Source organism: Macrobrachium nipponense, chromosome 13, assembly GCF_015104395.2.
Source record: "Macrobrachium nipponense isolate FS-2020 chromosome 13, ASM1510439v2, whole genome shotgun sequence".
In the NCBI taxonomy this organism is placed as follows: domain Eukaryota; kingdom Metazoa; phylum Arthropoda; class Malacostraca; order Decapoda; family Palaemonidae; genus Macrobrachium; species Macrobrachium nipponense.
In genome coordinates this window covers 88,234,481-88,257,502 of record NC_087206.1, presented here as the reverse complement: position 1 = coordinate 88,257,502, position 23,022 = coordinate 88,234,481, and the positions used below count along the sequence as shown (strand labels likewise).

Here is a 23,022-nt window from a genome sequence, read left to right as displayed (position 1 = left end):
ATGACTTAGGCTACAGAGGAAATTCCCCGTTGAAACAGAGCGTATGGTAGATAGCCAAAAGAGTTATATTATCTTCCACGAACCTGGTTTCAATCTTAATACTTCGGTTTCGTAAAAAAAGACCTGGGAAGGTGGAAGAAGACGGAATACTGGCGTTCCACAGAGACGACATAGAGGCAGACCATGAATGAATAAGTACCTAAAGATTGCTAGCAGATAACCTCCTGATAACTTTGAAATTATTTGTACTAATCTGCCTCTGTATCCTAGTTTCTATAGACAAAGTGAACAAACGTATTATTGTTAATGTAAAACACACATATTCATAGTCAGTTACCAATGTATATATATACATACATATATATATATATATATATATATATATATATATATATATATATATATATATATTCAATATGTATATATACATACATATAAATTTATATGTATGTATATGTATATATATTTATGTGAATATATACATACATACACATACATATATATATATATATATATATACATATAGTATATATATAGATTACCTCCCAACAAAAAAAGGACAGCGCCCCAGAAAGACCGTGAACTAGAAAAAGCCCGCGGGAAACTATGAGAAAAATTCCAAAAGAATAACAGTAAAATATCATTAAATCTTGAGTTACCAGTGGTCAGTTCAACAGACAATCTCCCCGACACACACACACACACACAAGAACAAGCCTCCCGTTACGTTACAGGAGAGCTAAACACAGCAGAGAAACATGTGAGAGAAATAAGAACGGCTGAAAAACCCAGATGACTGGACAATAATCATTCAAAAGTGGGTCAGGCGGCAGTCAATATGATAACGATTTATTTTATATATTAACTTGTTTCTTTAATGTTCTATTTTATTCTTTGATAAAACAAGTAGGTACGATTCAGTAACGTAATACACTTCGCGGAAGCGTTAAGACGATACGTATATGTCCTCTTCATTTTTCAAAGAAAGTTTCATTGACTCCGGAAGAAAATTTGGACTCGTAAATATTTTCTAAACGTCTTCCTCTTTTACTTTCTGAAGGATGATCGCTACGAACAATGATAATTACACGCGGCAGTTTTTTTTAAATAAATTTTCTATTACCCTGTCTCGATCTTTCCATTTTAATCGAATTACCGTCCCTCACATCTGCCCTTACTGTAAATTATACGATAAAAATGAAAAAAAAACTGAGAAGCTAAAGAAGAGAATAAAACAGAATATAAAATTTAGGCTACGGGTCAAACGCAGGGACCTACGAGGTCATTCAGCGCTGAAAAGGAAAATAACAGTAAAAACGTTTTAAAGACATTGCAAAGGATTGCAAGTGATGCCTGCCTACAGTTCACCTTGTGAGATGCACTGACGGCAAGCTAAATTCCTGCTATTGGAAAAGCAAAATAAACTTACAAAATAAGATAATAAAATGTTCCACTCATATCTGAAATCACACACAAAATAAACACTAATGCGTCTTGAACAATTCTTATGACGTCAGGGCTTATGATCCACATAAATGCAAATAGAGGCAAGATACGACTTGCCATTTCTTTATCTTATAACAGCATGTCCTTTCCATCACTCATGCATTCTTACGGAGAGAGAGAGAGAGAGAGAGAGAGAGAGAGAGAGAGAGAGAGATGTAACACAACATCTGATAAATCTAACAAGGGCATATTTGATCCAAGTGTGACAAAATTGAATAACGCTTAAGCTGTTCAAGTTTTCAACAGACAAATGCTGACGTTATGCGTTCAAGACTTAAACTCCCGAATTCAGAACTGAACTCACGAATTCAAGACTGAACTCTAAAATTTTGAGTTTGAATTCCGGTACTCAAGACTGAACTTTCGAATTCAACACAAATCTCGAATTGAAGTCTGATCTCCCGAATTCGAGATTGAATTCCCGAATTCAAACCTGAATTCTCCAATTCAAGACTGAACTACCCCATTCAAGTTTAAACTTCCGAATTCAAGATTGAACTCCCAAATTCAATTCTGAACATCCAAATTCAAATGTGAACTCCCGAATTCAAGCCTGAATTCCCCAATTCAAGTCTGAATTCCCCAATTCAAGTCTGAATTCCCCAATTCAAGACTGAATTCCCCAATTCAAGACTGAATTCCCCAATTCAAGGCTGAATTCCCCAATTCAAGCCTGAATTCCCCAATTCAAGTCTGAATTCCCCAATTCAAGACTGAATTCCCCAATTCAAGACTGAATTCCCCAATTCAAGACTGAATTCCCCAATTCAAGGCTGAATTCCCCAATTCATGCCTGAATTCCCCAATTCAAGTCTGAATTCCCCAATTTTAGACTGAATTCCCCAATTCAAGGCTGAATTCCCCAATTCAAGACTGAATTCCCAATTCAAGACTGAATTCCCCAATTCAAGACTGAATTCCCCAATTCAAGAATGAATTCCCCAATTCAAGTCTGAATTCCCCAATTCAAGTCTGAATTCCCCAATTCAAGTCTGAATTCCCCAATTCAAGACTGTGCTCCCCAATTCAAGGCTGAACTCTTGAATTCAAGATTGAATTCCCGAATTGAAGTCTGAACATCCATATTCAGGATTGAACTCCAGAATTCAAGATTGAATTCCCCAATTCAAGATTAAACCACCGATTCAAGACTGAACTCCCTAAAGACAGAGGAAAATTGACCGACAAGTAATAAAGACAATCCACTCGCAAATGTCAAGTTCCCACCAGTTTAAAGCCTGGTACACTGTAGGCATTACTGAAAGGTGTTCACAATCGCTTCGGCCTACCGATTTGGTAGTCAGAGTTCGCTTCCCCGCTCTGCCAACATGGAACCAGAAGAATTTATTTCTGGTGATTAGAAATCAATTTCTCGATACAATGTGTTTCGGATCCCACAATAAGCTGTAAGTCCCGTTGCTAAGTAACTAACTGGTTCCTAACCCCGTAAATATATCTAATCCAGTAAACTAAAGTATACTTAACCTAGCTGCGGCTACTTTTTAGCCTTCTACTTTACTTCCATTCGCGCTTCCTTTCTTCAGTCTTGCTGTCCAGCCTCTCCAGTTATTGCTTTCTTTGCTGTCCAACTTCTCATACTCTATCTCTTGACTGTCTTAAGCGCTGACTGGCTGAAATCTCAGATCAAACAACCAAAGAAAATTATTTCAGTGGCTACGGAAATCCTATCATCCTTTGTCCAGTGTCAAAAGCTTCTGAAATTATTGAGAACTAATTCATGTGAGAAAAGGAACTCATCTTCCATCCAAACTATTTGTAGCACTCTGAATGCGGAAATAACTTCAGAAGTGGTTCAGAAGGAGGGTATGACATAGCTAATTATCACATGATGCCCAAGGTCAAATGAATCACCTGCACGCACATAACCAAACTACCGCCTGACAAAAACAAGATAAAGCGCCTGGGTCAAGTTGATTAACATCTCTGCGGATGGAATAGCTTTTACGTGATTTGCAAGGCACCGTTAAGAAGCCTTAGGGCACTGATGGGGTCTTAGCCCTAGGGCATCGATAGGGCATTAGCAACTGCCTAAGGCTGCGTCGAGGGCAAGTGCCCTAACGGATTCGTTTCGCTGTCATTCATCTCAAGAGACCTTGATTCATCTTTCTCTTGGCGGATGGGTATCGGAAAAAAACACCTGAGCACTTGTTTAGATTCTCTCTTTGATAAAGTGAGGTGACAAGTCAATGTAGGATAGAGACAATTATTTAGATATTTTCAGCATTATGACTAAAAAACCATTGTGTTTTATCTGTTAACATTTCTACATTCGGCGTGAAAAAATCACGTAATTAATTTCTAAGTTATATAAACAAACAAACAAAAGACACATGCGTTCTTTTAAAACTAAAACCTTTGGAAATTAGATGCCTTAACGTGAAGTTAAAGTTCAGTTACATCAATTACTATTTCTGCATTCAGTCTCAACGTGTTTTGAATGTATCCTCAATGGGACCGACACTACTTGACTGCGTTAGAGGCTATGAATGTAATCAAACGGAATAAACTAGACGCTATAGATAGTTGATGAACAAATCAGTTTATGTAAGTGTGACCTCCAATACACAAGTGCAAGTTCTCAGTAAACAACTGCAAGTTGCGACACACATTTACATGCACACGTGAACGCACATATTTCATATTCATAACGGTTAGCTAAAAGGTGGTAAATGGTATGCATTCATTTGTTGACATCTACGACAATTTGCAGAAATGACAAAAAGAAAGATGTAACTAGCAAATTTGTCAACAACGACTAACAGCTCTTTTTCCATACAACACTTAGCGGAAGTCTTGAGAGAGAGAGAATTTCTCAAGAGGAAACTTTCCTCAGTGTCCCATTGTCCTCTGTCATGGTCCCTAGAAATTTCTTCTGCTGTCTCCTGCTAACGGCCACCATAACAGAGCGTTTTGACAGAAGCAATGCCTTGGAAATAGGCTTATTAGCCAATACCTCGGAAGTTATCCCGCCGAAGTCTACCAACGCCTCGGAAGCCGCCCGCCCAAGGAGCAATGTCTCGGAGATACTGCCCACCAACTGCGGGCTGGCCGCCCAATCTCGAATCGTGGGTGGCATCGAATCTGAAAGCATGCAGTGGCCGTGGATTGTGAGCGTGCGATTCGCGTGGGGCCAGCACTTCTGCGGCGGGTTCCTCGTGACGGAGTCCCACGTCATCACAGCGGCGCACTGCGTCAGCTACTTCAGCAACTTGCCGCAGCACCTGCGGATTGCTGCGGGCACCACCAAGGCCGAGGAGGAGGTCATCGTTGCTACGGTCAAGGCCATCAACATCCACCCGTCCTTCGGCAACACGAGCGCTTTCGACTCCGACGTGGCCGTTCTCGAACTGGCGCAGCCCTTCAAGTTCGACTTGCTCGTGGCCCCCGTGTGCCTCCCCAAAAAGGACGCTTCCGTGGGACAACCTGTAGTGGCTGTGGGTTGGGGCAAGACCAGCGAAGAGGAGGAGTCCTTCAGCCCCGTCCTTAATCACGTGGAAATAAAAGTTCTCGAGATGGAGAAATGTTCATCCTCGTATGAAAATCTGTTTAATGAGAATATGATCTGCGCCGGCAGCTTAGAGAGAAGCCTCGACTCCTGCTTGGGAGACTCCGGCGGGCCCTTGTTGGCTGTGGGCAGCGATGGGTCCTGGCAAGCCCTGGCTGTCATTAGTTTTGGGAAGGGCTGCGGGAACCCGAATTTTCCCGGAGTTTATACCAATCTCTATAGGTTTACCGACTGGCTGCATGAAGTGTTTCTTGGAAAATAAAGAATTATGAATTTTCTTCGCCTTTTTCGTATTCCTGCTTTTAAAATGTTCATGTTCTATGACAACTCAAACAGGGTCCTGTTATAGTGTGAAGTTCTTTAAAAATGACTTAAGTCTTCATTGTCATTGTGCCAGTTTTATTGAATAATGACTGCGATACTTTACCAACGATCATTACAGTCGAACATTCAACCATCACTAAAATTAGACTGATCATGACCAGTGAATATCGGTGATCAAAACCCACTGAGCATGTTCACAACTCCGTAAATATAATATGCAAAAACTCTGTACTCTAACGAAAGGCCATTAAATCACTGGGAGTCCGATACTTTTTGTCAAAAGTATATACTTTGACCCTAAGAAATATAATGGTCCGGTGACTCTAGGCAATAAAATCATTGTGAGTCCGGTACTTTTTGTCAAAAGTGCATACTGTGACCCTAAGCACAATAATCGTAAGTGTCTTAGTCAAATTCATGCGAGAGGCTAATGGCATGCACCATGAAATGTTGAGCAATTTCATTATCTTTCAAGGTAAGACAAGCTAACAAATTCTAAGTAAATCCGTTAATAGACTCGGGTAGTTAAAGACTTTAATTAAAGGGCACCTGTGTATTAAACAAACTACTGATTACACGATCAATCTTTATGCAATAATCTCAGACTATATAAATGCCTCGTTTTTCAAACACTAAATACTTAGATTGGCCCTTTACCCATCCATTCAGTCTATATCCAACCAATTTTTTAATTACATTAAAATTATCAAAACCATGAAAGAATTATTCATCGGGTAGATCTAGGTAACAACTCCGCGTCGGGTATTTATTTGGAAATTACAGTTTTCTTTAGTATTTAAGTTGGTTATTAAGAACTTAACGATATTTTTGAGGGGTCGACTGAAATTAACCCCCAGGGGATAGTTCTAAACACTGAAATACATTTGACGTCCCAATCCCCTGTGGCTGTTGTATTAGCGGGAACGTCCCTTGCAGTCCGTGTGGAGATATTGCCTAGAATTATCATCAATCGTATGGCCCTTAATGAAGCGCGTAAACCATCATTCTTAACAAGCTAGAGGTAAATATACTGCGCACTTTCCTGCCGAATGGCAATGTATTGCAACTGCATAGTAATGATCTTATCGGTTATCAGCGAGTATTAAAACTTGTGTATTGTTCATTTATACTTCTAAATGCATTTAAAAACAGCCCCGTAGTGGGGCTAGTGCCGTCAGTGTACCTCGTGCGGTGCACTATAGGCATTACTTAAGGTTCTTTGCAGCGCGCCTTCGGCCCCTAGCTGCGACCACTTTCGTATCGTTTACTGTACCTTCTTTCATATTCTCTTTTATCTTACTATTCAGCCTCTCCTGACATTTGATTCATAGTGCAGCTGCGATGTTTTCCTCCTGTCATACCTTGCGAGCTCTACGTATACTGTCCGTTTCCGTTCCAGCCAGCGCTGAATGACCTTTGCAGGTCCCAGAGCTTGGGCTATGCCCTAAATTCCATGATCAATCAACCAATCATTTCCGTTCCAGCGCTAAATGACTTAAGAGGTCCTAGTGTTTGGCCTTGGGCTTCAATTTTGTATCCGAATCCAAATTCAAAAACAAAGTTCAGGAGTACTATAATCATTCAAAAACAAAAGCAAGAGTATTAAGCTTTTTGGCAACTTTTTTAGTATTCCTACCCTCTAAATTCGACTTACAAATAAAAGTTTTTTTAATATTAAAGAAATTAATCTGTTGATGTAGCTACCACACTATAAGCTACTTGGAAGTGCGGTATTTTTCCTACTTTGATAGGTGGATCACCCGTCTGTAATTACAACTGAAGCCAAGCCTTATAAGGAAGCCACAAAGATACAGAAAATTAGACTTTCAAATAAGTAGACATAACTAATCAAAAACCGGGTAGGAGGGCCTTAAAAAATTATGATTTTTATGAATAGTTATTAAGTTCCTTCCCTCTGAAGCACTCGTGTGAAATTTTTTTTTAATGGCATTCTAGGTAACAATCTAAATATTATGCTCCTCTTTTAAGGTCATTTCTGTGATAAAGTAAAAAAAATATTAATCATAGAAAATTTGCATACTTAAAAAATAATTATATAGAGATTTCCTTTAGCTCAACTGCAAAATAAGTCTATAATTTACTCATACTCATTTAAAATTTTTCTTCATTTTTACTTCCACTCACTCACACCGATCTGTTCTACAGTTTTAGTTCCATTCACTCACACCGATCAGAGAGAGAGAGAGAGAGAGAGCGAGCGAACTCAACCATAAGTGGCGAAGAAGGTTCGAGAGATCAAGGACACGCGCTATTATGGGGTGCGTTCATTTTGCCCCAAGTATCGTGTGAACACGGAAAGCTGCGTTCAGACGAAGACAAATCGGAAATGGTTACGAAGAGTAACCACAACTGATTATACAGTATATGTACAAGTTCAAGGGTATGATGCGAAGGTCAAGTTGCCACTGTATTATATAGCCGGTTACTTCTGAAAAATCAGCTGTATTATACTGTATCCTCTTAAAATGGTTAGGTCCGGGTCTGAAGTCCTGTATTCCGAGGGGAGTCCGAATATCGAGTTGCCGGAAGAGCCGGAAATTGGGGTTTCTTGTTATATAATTACGCAAAAATAGTATGAGTGCAACGTATTGTTTTGCGTATCGTACACAAAGCGTATATGAGAGCATGGAAGGATATTCGTATTCACCCTTACAAAAATACGTTCAGTAAAACTTCATTAAAAATAGATGAATAGAGATTCATCACAGTTAGCATTGGGATCTTTACTACAATTACGCAAAAATAGTAAGAGTGCGTATTGTTTTGTGCATCATATATACACGAGTATGCATGAAAATTAAAGAAGATTCGTATTTATAACGACGCAAGTGCCATCAATGCACCTCACGCGGTGCACTGTTGGCATTACTTAAGGTTCTTTGCAGTATCCCTTCGGCCCCTAGCTGCAACCCCCCCCCCCCACTCATTCCCTTTTACACTACCTCTGTTCGTATTCTCTTCCTACCATCTTACTTTCCGCCTTCTCCTAACAGTTCTTTCATGGTGCAACTGCTTTGAGGTTTTCCTCCTGTTACGCCTTTTAAAAACTCTTTTACTCTCAGTTTTCCTTTCAGCGCTGAATGACATCACAGGTCCCAGCGCTTGGGATCAAACCTAAGTCTCATATTTCAAATTCCATGCGTATATTCCCCACATCTTCGCTAAAATTACAGGTGAACACGGAATCGTAAAACACTTAAAACATGATTACTTCCAAAACACCTGATGAGAGAGTAGGAGGAGTTTCCTCGCAGAGTAAACTCCGCCCTTCTTGTTTCCTTGACGACACGCTCGGAGAATTAGCTGAGGATTCCCCTATAGTTTACAACAAGGACTAGAGAGTATATATAAGCTATAGGGCTTCTATTTCTCTAGACCTTGGTTTACAAAATCTCAGAGCGTTCGTACATCGATGAATCACTACCTCTAGAACCCTGACTTTTTTTCCTTCTTCTTCTTCTTTCAGGTGTGGCGTAAGAACTCGCTTATAATCTGTGATGTTCTTCTCCTTGACCTTAACCTTCGTTGTTGTTTTGAGTGAAATACCAAAGGGGCGGTTTCAACTGGAGGACTTATGGGGGTGTAGGGGGGGTGCGAAATTGGTCCAGTTATTCCATGTTTACATCAGTTATGGGCTATAATTATGTAGTAAGCTAATTAATAACATTGCAACCACTTAAGTGATATATATATATATATATATATATATATACTATATATATATATAATATATATATATATAGAGAGAGAGAGAGAGAGAGAGAGAGAGAGAGAGAGAGAGAGAGAGAGAGAGAGAGAGAGAGAGAGCACTAATATCGCTACTTCAGCTGATATATGAACAATCATAAGAATTTATTCTTATTGTTACCCTATGCATACTCATTTCTAATATGGTAAAATTTGGTGTAAGCGAAAATATCTTTGTTTGACGATTTCAATATAATCATATCAAATCTCTGAGTTGTACATCTGTCTCGGTTGGTATAAAGGGTCCTGAGCTTGAGGTCCACACCTGCCATCCTAATGCCATTAAGCCTTTGATACATTTAAGGCAAAGATTAGTGCTGGCGTAAGTCCGGTTTTATTGAAACTAACCAACTGGATTGTAATGACACCGATAACACCACGATGCTAAAGCTACTGAATGCAGCCGACGCAATTATGATATCTTCATTAAACCGAAAATCACTTGAAAATATCTAAAACAAAAGCTTTCCTTTTATATATATATGCATATATATATATATATATATATATATATATATATATATATATACACACAAATATAGATAGATAGATAGATAGATAGAAGACAGTAAATGCAAATCCTTCACAATCCTAGATGGTAAAACTTTGCCTAGGGCTGTGACGTAATAAATTTCAACAATACGAGTGTGTGAACGAAATACAGATTATGATTTCAGCTTTGTGCTCATTCGTTGCGCCGTGGAGTTTCTTAGCCAAAAATAGACCCAATAAACAAAGATATTAAGCAAAGTGATGGTTCCTCATCGCTGTTAAAGAGAGAAAAGGGGAAATAGTCTTCCAGGAAACTATTAAGCAGAAACTATTAAGCAGTAACTGTATAGTAACTCACATCATTTTGGTATTTGGTTACCAGCGAGATTAGATGCTTTGTCTCTCTCTCTCTCTCTCTCGTCAGTAAACTAGGCCGCATCATTTATACTACCCCATACAGTAATATAAAATTGGTCGCTAGCGAGAAAAAACAATTCTATAGATATTCCTCTCTCTCTCTCTCTCTCTCTCTCTCTCTCTCTCTCTCTCTCCAAGATTTCTTTCGTCATGGTTCAGAAAAGTGTCTGAATGGCCACTTGTGGCCACCGTGCCGTATCTTAAAAACCTCATTGTGTTACTTTCCTGTTTATCGACAATATGACCAGTGAACCGGCTCTCTCTCTCTCTCTCTCTCTCTCTCTCTCTCTCTCTCTCTCTCTCTCTCTCTCTCATTTGCTTTTTCTGCTTTCGACCTGTTTAATTCCATGCCGTAAATCACTTTTTATTCCGCCCCCCCTCTCTCTCTCTCATTTGCCTTTTCTGCTTTTGATCTGTTTAATTCCATGCCATAAATCATTTTTATTTTCACCTATCTCTCTCTCTCTCTCTCTCTCTCTCTCTCTCTCTCTCTCTCTCTCTCTCTCTCTCTCTCTCTCTCTCTCTCTCCAGCTTGGCAGATTTCGAGGTGTTGAAGGAGAATCTACCTTTGTTCACCATCACTAAATAGAAGAAAGATTTCTTTAGGAACTTTGAAAACACCTTCAGGCTCACTTTCAATACACCTTCAGGTTATAAAGGTAAGTTTGTATTTAAAACACAAGATTTTTCTTACATTTAGTTAGCAATGTCCGGATTAAATTTCGAATAACAAAAAATGAAAACCACACCCAAGTTCTTATATGTTATTCAATTTGCAAATTATTATTTCTGAATTCTTTGCTAAGTATTAGTAATAAACTAGTGAATAAGTAAGCAATATGCTAACTTTATTAATTGTTTGTTTGTATGGTGTTTTTACGTTGCATGGAACCAGTGGTTATTCAGCAACGGGACCAACGGCTTTAAGTGACTTCCAAACCACGTCAAGATAAGTTTATTAATATAACATTTCTTTGCGTAGATGACGGTAAATATCCACATGCGATATCATTACGTTAATCCTGATTGGCCGCTCATGCTGCTCGGCCTCCCACCATCCGTCACAATGATCTTGGATGTCCATTTTTACCGTCAGCTTAAAAAAATTGACTATAAATGTTTGTTATGTATGTTCTACTCTATGAAATAACTCATGTTCATATACTAGATTGAAGACGATAACGACGATTTTGATCTTTTATTTCAAATCGCACAAACTGTCGAGGTAAGCAAGTCACTGCTCTCATTTATTAGAAATGTATTACATCTACGACAATTACCGATGAGGACAATTGATATCACTTGCATACTAATGTTCAGTAGAGTTTAGTATGTATGTATGTCTGTATTGTGTATGTATTTATGTATGGATTTATGTATGTATATATGTATATACGTATGTATGTAAGCACTGGAAGATTATTATACGCTTTGTTACTCTCATATTTTGAGTCCATAATCTGATAAAAATTATCAGGATAATTTCCATTTTTAGTTAAAATTGGTACCTGAAATTCTTTGCATTCTTAGAGAGAGCGACAGAGAGAGAGAATGACGTTTGTCCACTCTTGTTAAAACTGACACTTGAAATCCTTTGATTTCTAGAGAGAGAGAGAGAGAGAGAGAGAGAGAATGACGTTTGTCCACTCTTGTTAAAACTGATACTTGAAATCCTTTGATTTCTGAGAGAGAGAGAGAGAGAGAGAGAAAGAGAGAGAGAGAATTTTCATCCAAAAGAAACATATTTGTGAAATCATTCGTGAAACAGTATTTCCATGGACTACCTGAGAGAGAGAGAGAGAGAGAGAGAGAGAGAGAGAGAGAGAGAGAGAGAGAGAGAATCTTCCTGAGCCATTTAATCCCTAACAGTTTTAAAAGCCGCCTCACGACTATGGCATCAGTTCCTCTCTATGGTTTGGAAAAAGTGAAAGCATAAGAGGTGACCTTCACCTTTAACCTTCGACCTTCACGTCACTGCGGATTAACCTCTATGGAAAGACGAAGACGCCTATTGAAGCGTCACACTCGTAGAGAGAGAAACAACATTACGTCACTCAGAGAGAGAGAGAGAGAGAGAGAGAGAGAGAGAGAGAGAGAACAATTGTGACTCAGAGTGAGATAAAACAACATTTCGTTACTCAGAGAGAGAGAGAGAAAGAAACAACTTATGTTACTCTGAGAGAAACAGCATTATGTTACTCAGAGAGAGAGAAACACCACTTACTCAGGGAGAGGGAAAGAAACAGCAATATGTTACTTGGCGAGAGAAACATCATTATGCTACTCGTAGGAAAGAAACAACTTTGTTACTTAGCAGCAATGTTACTTAGAGGAAGAGAGATATAACATTTTGGTTAGCTCAGAGAGAAGGAAAAACAATTGTTCAATTTGAGAGAGAGAGAGAGAATTTGAGAGACAAGAGAGAGACGACAGAAAGAGAAGAGAGAAGAAGAGAGAGAGAGAGAGAGAGAGAGAGAGAGAGAGCATTATGTTAACTGTTAACAGGTCACGTGATCGACATCGCATAAAACCTTTCCAGTTCTAAAGAAAGTGAATTAATAAAAATCTACAGCGAAACTCTCATAGAGCCACGCAATTCTCCTTGTAATTTAATATTCTACTTCAATTTTTATTTATTTATTTATGTATCTTTTTCTCTAATAAATGATCTCCTCTTTCTGCATTACTCATTACCTTCTGTCCTTTCTGATGAACACTATAATATTCATTGGAAGCTTGAATTTCAAGTCAGTGGCTCCTCTGGGTTTGTTTCATATGAATACGGTTCACTTTCTAAATAATAATAATAATAATAATAATAATAATAATAATAATAATAATAATAATAATAATAATAATAATAATAAACATGGCGTCTACCTAAAGCTCCATGATAATTTCTGCAGTTCTAAAGCTTATCGTCCTTATAGCCAGCACGGGGGCTTTGATCTTAGGCAGCCCGTCGCGTTATATAAAAAAAAAAAAGATGTGTAAAAAAAATAAAGTAAATAAAATAAAAAAAGAAATGGAAAAATGATGAGAGCAAATTTTTGCAGAGCCACACTGTACCTCAACACGGCACCTTCCATAACGGAGAGACTTCAAAGGCACCGACTGATGAGCCACCATCGCCTTCACGGGCACGAGGCCCACCATGAAACACGTAACGGTTCGCCCGCACCACAGGGAAAAATATCATCAAGATAATTTGTCAACTTATCTCATGCATATCACAAAACAAGTTGAACACTTGTTCCAAACTTGTATGTGACATATATGAGAAAAGTTGCCGGCTTATGTTAATGAAATGTTTTACAGTCAAACATGTCATCGATATAAATCGGCAACCTACCTCATATACATATCACAAACAGATTGAATACAAGTAGATGACAGTCGCTGACTTGTTTTCAACTTGTCCGTGACATGTACGAGATAAGTTGCCGACTTGTTGATAACATGGTTTTACAGTAATGATGTCATCAACATCAGTCGGCGATTTATCTCACGCATATCACATACACGTTGAATATAGAAGTCACCAACGGTCGTTGACGTGTTTTCAACCTGTTTGTGACATGTATGAGATCCGTGATTTCAACCTGTTTGCAACATGTATGAGATAAGTTGCTGACTTGTGTTGATGACATGTTATACTGTGGTGTGAACGCACCCTAACAGTAGAATATAGAAGTCACCGAATGTCGTTGACGTGTTTTCAACCTGTTTGCGACATGTATGAGATCCGTGATATCAACCTGTTTGCAACATGTATGAGATAAGTTGCTGACTTGTGTTGATGACATGTTATACTGTGGTGTGAACGCACCTTTAACACTAACAGTAGGAGGAGGGCAATGCCTAATGTCATTTACCACAGCCTCGACCGGTATGGAAATCTGGTCGCAGTGTTCCCATACTTAAGACATTAAAGTAGTGGATGCAGGTGTTTTACGGTGTCATTACAATGGAATGGGGAGCCATTATACGAATGGGGATGAGGGGAACACGGTACTCTACCTGTTCTCACGGGAGGAGATGACACTTCGTGGCGGTGCAAATTAGAATGATAAACAAGGGGAGAGAGAGAGAGAGAGAGAGAGAGAGAGAGAGAGAGAGAGAGAGAGAAATGCATCATAGCATGGGACTGAACAGGTTGAAAGCAGAAAATGGAAATGAGAGAGAGAGAGAGAGAGAGAGAAATAATTGTTTCATAGCATGGAATTCAACATTCCGAAAGTAGGAGAGAGAGAGAGAGAGAGAGAGAGAGAGAGAGAGAGAGAGAGAGAGAGAGAGAGAGAGAGAGAGAGAAGAAAATAATTATGTTCCATAGCAGGGAATTCAACAGTTCCGAAGTAGAAAATGCAAATGAGAGAGAGAGAGAGAGAGAGAGAGAGAGAGAGAGAGAGAGAGAGAGCACAACCTCTGAACCACTCAAGGTTCGTCGAACCTCAGCCCCTCATTATGACCCTTGTGAGTGAGTCTTCCTCATACATTCGGGGGAGGTTCACCAACAGGCACAAACAAATATGCAGCCCCGCAAAGCCACAGTTAAGATTATTGCAAGAGTTGAAACTTAGTTTATTATTGTTTATTATTAGAGATCATTAGAGTTGAAACAATTACCAGAGATTATGAGAGTTGAAACAATTTATTATTAGAATTTATTAGAGTTGAAATAATTTATTATTAGAGATCATTAGAGTTGAAACAATTTATTATTAGAGATTATTAGAGTTGAAACTTAGTTTATTATTGTTTATTATTAGAGATCATTAGAGTTGAAACAATTACCAGAGATTATATTTGAAACAATTTATTATTAGATATTATTACAGTTGAAACAATTTATTATTAGAGATTATTAGAGTTGAAACATAATTTCTTATCAGAGTTGATTATTATTTATTATTCGAGATTATCAAAGTTGAAACTCCATTTATTATTTGAGTTTATTATCAATTATGATTAGACTGGAAACTTAATTCATGCAAAACCAATTATTCAAAGAAGTAACAAAACAAATTGGCTTGAAATAATACAGATATAAGGTCATTTCTGCTTCCCTATAGATACTTTATGAATGTTTTCAAACTGAACACACTGAAAGTAATTTTCAATGAATATCAAATATATCTCCAAAATCCAAGATTTACACTGGAAACTATTTTCAATGCATATCCATATTTTTTTCCATAATCTAAGATTTAAGTCATAAACGCTTACAATTGTTATCTCCGTAACAAAAAAAAATGATTTATGCAAAAACAATCATTCAAAGAAAATGAAAACTTCATCTAAATTCACTATGGTTTCCCTTTGAATTACATCTGGGTGTTTGCTAAAAACAATTTGAAATGCATATTTAAAATTATTCAACTCTAAGCTAAAAGCGTTTGAAATGTTCTTACCTCCCTGATGTGAAACAAAAATAAAAAAGAAATTAACACTCTTAAAAAAACAGCATGACGAGAGAGTGAAAGAGAAAAGTCGCGTTTTGCTCAATTACTCGTGACAACGCCAGCAATTACTGTAATGACTTTCAAATTACTCCAGTCTTGATGTCTGTGCATAACTCAGAAATGCAATGCACTCTCAGTGCATCGACACGCTTCCATTCTGCATTTAGCTGTCACCAATAATCTTGTACAGAATTTATGCACCAAGACTAAATAGATTTATACATTTACCTGTCAGGGTTCTACTGGCAATTTTATTGTTTCAAAACATCTGGTTTTTTATGTTTGTGATATAAAAAATATGTGTTCTGACTACCGTATAATATCATAAAGTGATTTCATCATTGAAAAATAGCTTATGTTGTCTAACATTTACCGGAAAGACCTCGCAGCGGTACTTCGTTGTTTCACTTTCCTTCGTGGATTTTGTCTTTAAATATTCATCACGTTCGATATTTTCGTGATTCAGTCATACACACACACACACACACACACACACACACACACACACACACACACACACACATATATATATATATATATATATATATATATATATATAATACATATACATTCTAACATACACACTACCATACACACAGAATAAATCAAGCCACCTTGTCCATAAGCATTCCTCTGTTTGCCCTTAGAGTACATGTGGGTGTTTACTACTATGAGATTCAGGGCTTCTGTAACACGGTTTTTTGGCAATAACTTTTTATCTATGCATTTCGTAGATATAACGCTTATTCAGAATACACATTATATCTACACATAAATTTTGACTGTATTCTGCATTACGTAGGTTGAATAAATTTGGTACTTAAAATGTAAAAGTGACTTTTTTTGATGACGGGCCAACTTACTCAGAGATAAGGTTTCGAACGCACTCGTTACGTAACTTATGACAGCATTTCTTCCCTCTTTCTCGATGGATGATTGGCTATACGTAACGAAGGCTATACCTCTGGCAACAATGACATAAAAATTTAAATACAAGCAAAGCAATACACCTTTATGAACTCTGAATCCTCTCCACTGAAAATTGTCATAATGAACAAACCAACAAAATATGTTAATAATTACAAAAACACTTCGATTATTAGTCTAACTCCCAAAATAAGTGTCCTCAGAAAGTATAATCTACTTTATAGGTCACAATCAGATTGACAAGATGTAGGGAATAGTTGGTAATTTTCAAAGACATAGTAGACAAGCTTGATTTGATAACTGCTGTATCCAATGTCAAGTAATTTTTATTTACCGGCTATCTACCTATTTACTAAAAAAAAATAATAATGATAAAAAAAAAGCCGGTACCGTATTTTGGCTTTAAACCTTCACCAATAATTATCGTCAGAATGATGACTTCATGAGGCTCCACCCACTTTGGCCTCGTTGTAATTCTGGATAACACTGAAGGCTATCATGGACATTGTTGTATTAGAAAATCTAAATTCTGGCTATAAAAACTCATTTCTCGAGTAGTTGTAAGAAGTGCTAAATGATCCTCAAGGATCCCAGCAGTTGGCCCAAACGTTTAATTCATGTATATTGCTACTATTACTAATTTTGCGGCACTACTGCTACAGTAGTCTTACTACGCTAGCACAGATACCCCACCCACATCTATGTATCGTTCCGCCATTCATAAAGTCTTTATATCCAATATGGTCGTACAGACTAAAGAAGAAGAAAAAAAATTATATCGGATGATCCGTTGGTCTGCTGGAGATTTTAGCACACATAAGCTTGTATTTACTTTAGATAAAAATCTTATTTTAACAAAAATTGTTATATAAAGATTGTTTACATACAATCTCTCTTTCTCTCTCTCTTGGTGGCATAGTGAATAGTTAATGGAAATGTTCAAAATCCTGAATGACATTACAAGTATTATAATCACGTTACGCTAAATACAAATCAGACCATAAACATTGGATTTAAACTAGAAACTGAATAATTACCTATTCAGGCTATAGTAAGTATGGCCACGGGCTTTCTCTTGACTATAAAGTTACAAGTCGTAAGACAAATGCAGTTTTGCAACCACGGGGACAATTCCAAATCCTGTTAGCCATTCTTGACTACTATGGGTTTCAGAGCCGATGGAATAAGGTGAATGGTTTTCTGTCTGGTGGATGGGCGGGGCAACATTTCATAAAACAATGTTTACCTTGCTTACGTAATGAATGTTTTTCGACTCTTGGCTCGCAATCATTGGCCATGGCGTCGGCTAGATCATTTTTACTCTATAAAAATTAAAACTATCGGGTTTAGGTTATTGATAATGCTGACAAAATTTGTGTGTAGTTGTAAAGTATACATATGTCAACTTTCAGCTACATCCGATGCTTTGATAAGGAGCAAAATCCAAAAAACCGTGTTACAGAGGCCCTGAATTTCATAGTAACGGTCTATTACCCTGTTCGAAAATCTGAAACTGTAGCTGAACTATTCTCGTAACTTTACGCTGCATCTATGTTTGACTATTATTATTATTATTATTATTATTATTATTATTATTATTATTATTATTATTATTATTATTATTATTATTACTTAAACTGGTGAAACAGGAGGATCCAACAGGCCAATTATTTACTCAGCATGTTTACCCAGTGTATATTATTCTTGTAACAGGAAATGGTCAGATTTGGTGCCAAGTTTGGCAGCAGAATTCTGGAAGACGCCATAAATCACTCTCAAGTGACATCTAATAACTAATCCCCATTGCATTCAGTATTGAAATAGATATGCTAAAATGTAGGGTATTTAAACACTCCTTTAAGCGACGGACAGACGTCCAAAAAGTCTCTTGACTGCCTTACATCTGTAATGTAACATAAAAATGTTTTAAAATCATATACAATTTTTTCACAGTATTTTTTTAGTTTTTCCTTTTTAGTTGGCGGTTCTTTGTTTCAAAAATTATTTCAAAAATTGCCTTAAAAAGCATAATAAAAGAAACCTAAAAAAAAGCTTTAAAAATATTTCAATTTAGATACAATATTTCACATTAAGTAGTTTATCTAAATTAAAAAGTACAAAATAAGAGATCTAAAAATGCCACCTAGTCGAATTGGAGGACTGTGATTGACCCAAAATAATAATAATAATAATAATAATAATAATAATAATAATAATAATAATAAATGTTAGTAAGCTCTATTAAATAAAGCAGGTGATTTATGCGTTATCTTCCAACGTCAACACTCCAGGTAACAGAACGACTGGGTAAGCCTAAAATAGTCCGGTTCTGTGACCTCCAAGGCCGCGTTCCTCCGTCACCGTGAGGACTTCAGTCCATTAGTGGGGCCAGCTGACTTAGGACGCTGCTGTACGCCCCAAAAAAGGTCAGCGAAGTCACAGGGTCCTCGATGAGTCCTTGGAAGTCCAGTCCTTCGGTGTGGAATGGAGGCAGGATAATTTCTTTTCCATCAATGAACTGATCAGGCTGTTGCGATACCCAGAGCTGTAATGCCTCATTCAGTAATAACACTGGTATTACCATTCAATATCTTTCAGCTAATAATCAAATCAGTAAATGATGGATGCCTCAGCTTCGTTGTGAAATTCCTCTCTTACGAAACTCGGGTGGCTCACAACAAATAATCATAATTCAGGACACAAGAAAAGTAAAACTTTTTAATCTTACTGAATTGGCGTAAGAAGGCCTGGGAATGAGAGGAATGTGAACCTAGTCATAAATATTCAATGAGTGTGGCCGCTTTCGAACTTATCAGTTCCCGAGGTCCTTTATTCCTCACACCATTGGACTGTGGAACTGTCTCCCTTTGGATGTCGTGTAACTGGAACTTCAAAAGTTCAATTCTCCTTGCATTTTAATAATTTGCTTACATTTTTATGCATTTATCTATTAATCTATTTATCCTTTTTTAATAATAGGTAATCTCGTCTTTCTGCATTTCACCTTACCTCCTGTTACTTCTTCCAAATGAACATATTCTTTGGAAGCTTGCACTTCAAATCTGTGGCTCCTGTGGGCTTGTTCCAAATGAACAGGGTTCATCTTCTGAATATAATAATAATAACAATAATAATAATAATAATAATAATATTAATAATAATAATAATACACAAAGATGTTAGAATGATTAGAGCAAGTGAAATGATGGTTTAAGGGAGCTTTCAGATAGTTAAGTCTTGTGGTAAGAATTACGGACGACACGTTGGTGAAAACATAGAATTCAGAAGTGTTAGGAGGAAGGAGAGCACAAGAAAGACCTTAAAAATACGTTATATATATGTGTATATATATAATATATATATTAATATATTATATATATATATATATCATATATATAGTATATATATATATCACATCACCGCAATAAAAAATGCGATACTTATAGTAGTTTAAAGTTATTATTTTCTCTCTATTCGCTCTTAGCCCTTTCACTGTTGTTCTGTGTTTCTGTGTGTTTTATTCTGTTTTTATTCTTAATTTGTTAAAAAGATTTTTAATCATGGTGTTGGTAAGCAATGCGTATATCTTTTACTATTTATACGCAATTGATGTGTAATCGCAATTTCACCCTGGAAAATGTATTAAGTTGATACGAAACGTCGGTGCTAAATAAATGGATAAAAGACAGAACGCGTCTCCATACTCCAATATGATATATATATATATATATATATATATATATATATATATATATATATATAAATGTCGTCCTGATTTCGTTACTGTCCGCTGGACAGTGGTTTGATCCAATGAGGGGACGAAATTATTATCAACTAAAGAATTCCCCTTCGGTTTACATATATGTAGATATATCAATTCCGAGCTAGAGCGAATTAGATATGAAAAGACATTTGTAGCTCGAATAATATATATATATATATATATATATATATATATATATATATATATATGTATGTATGTATTTATAGATACACACTATACTACATATATGTATATAATCCTTCATTGCGAACTATTTCCAAAACTGCTTTATTTTCCCCCACTGCAACTAACAGGAACTTAGAACGAACGAGTATCCTACATCCTATTGTATGAATCAAATAAACTTGAACCGTCATTTTAAACCACTTTTTCCCACCTTCTCCGAGTCCTATGAACACAAAGACATCTGATCTTTCAAGGAGAACAGCAGTGACCCAAATATGAGATCAGGTGCGTTTGCAGAAACTGCTTTAAAGCAATATAAATCTTCACAGGCAGAATGTTATACAAATATCCTTGCTTTATGAGTATGTCAATTGCAATAAGACATACTCGGAAGCATATAAGAATAAAATAGTTCTGCTGATAGAAAGCAAATGCACTAATAATAATAATAATAATAATAATAATAATAATAATAATAATAATAATAATATAATAATTTATATAATATCAATAATTAATATATATATATATATATATATATATATATATATATATATATATATATATATATATATATATATATATATATATAACATCTTTGTGTATTATTATTACTATATCATTATTATACTCAGAACATGAACCCTATTCATATGAACAAAGTATATATATATATATATATATATATATATATATATATATATATATATAATATATATATATATATATATATATATATATTTACATATATATATATATATATATATATATATATAATATATATATATGTAGTATGTATAACTGAATCACGATAGTTTGGAACTCCAGTGTTTACCTTTCCTTTGTGGCTTATACCTTTATATATATATATATATATATATATATATATATATATATATATATATATATATATATATATATATATATATATATAATCTTATGGGCCGATACTAAATATCTTCACTTCGATAAATACTCTTTAAATATGACATGAAAACCATTTGTTCTTTTAAATTTTGAATTTTTTTTATTACTTATTAGTCTCGTGGAGAAAGAATAACAATTCGTAAGTGGGAGATAGCAAGTCTTCATGCATACTCCTTCTGACAGCATACAGAAGGCAGTCAACCTTGCATGAGATAGTCGATAGTATCAAACTACGAGCACGATATACTTTGCATCACAACTCTGTGTATGACGTTTTAAGAAAGTTACATCCATTACGTCAAAATTTGACGAAGAAAATCTTTGTTAGCCTCTCTCTCTGCTGGAGATAAAATCATAAATGTAGTATCGTTAAAAAACACCAAAATAACGATTCAGTTTTATTCACTGAAAAATTAATAAAATTCAGTGAAAAAAATTTATCCTTGAGAAAATTTTTTTACAATATTAAATATCAATTAAAAGGTTTAAATCACACCTTTTATGAAAATGAAAAACAGGTTAAAGCAAAGAAAAACTATTTACTAGGAAGAAAATAAAGCGAAATTAGGTATTATATTCCTGAGTTTAAATGACACCCTTTGTAGAAAAGAATTAAAAGATTATTAGAGACTCGCTGAACCTCAAATGCAAGATACAAAAAGCAAAAATGTCAAATTCCTAACTGTGCATTCTTCCGATACATCCATAATTCTTGTACAGGCATCCGGTTCTCTTCAGCCTCGTTCTTTTTTTATTTTTTTCACCAATGATAACGGGAGTCTTCTTCTCTTTCTTTTCTTCTTCTTCTTCTTCTTCTCCTTTTTCTTCTTCTTTATTCGCGTCACGAGCGCTCGGCATCGACGAGACATGCTTTCGTCCGACTGATCGTAACGAATTTATAGCTTAATCGTGTGAACGGCGCTTCCTCAGGTTGGACCGTAACCGTATTCGAGACCTGCTGGAAATGTCTTCTGCTTAATCGAGAAGAAGAAGAAGAAGAAGAAGATTATAAGAGGAATGTTTTCAGTGACGAGATGCTGGAAGAGCACGGATGAAAAGGTGGCGATATTCTGGCCAAATTACAAATGTCGCATTACAGAAGCGATGTAAACAGATGCACAAGCGCCAGGGTGATGTAAACAGAGGCGCACAGGCGCCAAGCGATATAAACAGATGCACAAGCACCAGAGTGATGTAAACAGATGCACAGGCGATAAAACAATATCACCAGATGGACAGGTGCCAAAGCGATGTCAACAGGTACACAAGTGTCAAAGCATTATAAACAGATGTACAGACACCAGAGCAATATAAACAGATGCACAAGTGCTCAAGCAAAGAAAACAGATGCACAGGTGACGAAGTTATGTCAACAGATGCACAGGTGCGAAAGCGATGTAAACAGATGCACAGGCACCAAAGCACAGTAAACAAATGCACAGGCACCAAAGGAATGTAAACAGGTGCACAGGCGCTAAAGTGATGCCAACAGATGCACATGCGCCAAAGCAATGTAAACAGATGCACAGGCAACAAAGCTATGCCAACAGATGCACAGGCGCAAAAGCGATGTAAACAGCTGTATCATTGAGCTCTCAAAAGCAACATAAAGGAAAGGGTGAAACCAGACTTTTGAGTCCACATTCGTAATTATACAAAAAAAATAATAATAATAATAAAAAGTTAAAAAAAAAACTATATAATACCAATGACCTTACAAGGAA

General features: G+C 36.4%; 2 protein-coding genes across 2 annotated transcripts in view; one reads left to right on the top strand and one right to left on the bottom strand.

Moving 5' to 3' along the window:
* LOC135225177 (uncharacterized) overlaps positions 1 to 23,022 on the bottom strand; it is a 132,773-nt gene that overhangs the window by 51,536 nt on the left and 58,215 nt on the right. The window lies entirely within an intron of this gene.
* LOC135225509 (anionic trypsin-like) lies at positions 4,253 to 5,309 on the top strand. Its single transcript, XM_064264795.1, has one exon. It carries the CDS (start codon positions 4,380 to 4,382, stop codon positions 5,292 to 5,294), a length of 915 nt encoding a protein of 304 aa, XP_064120865.1. The 5' UTR covers positions 4,253 to 4,379; the 3' UTR covers positions 5,295 to 5,309.

What these genes read in the sequence shown, in the direction of transcription:
- LOC135225509 (XM_064264795.1), top strand. Translation starts at nt 4,380, where the DNA reads ATGGTCCCTAGAAATTTCTTCTGCTGTCTCCTGCTAACGGCCACCATA.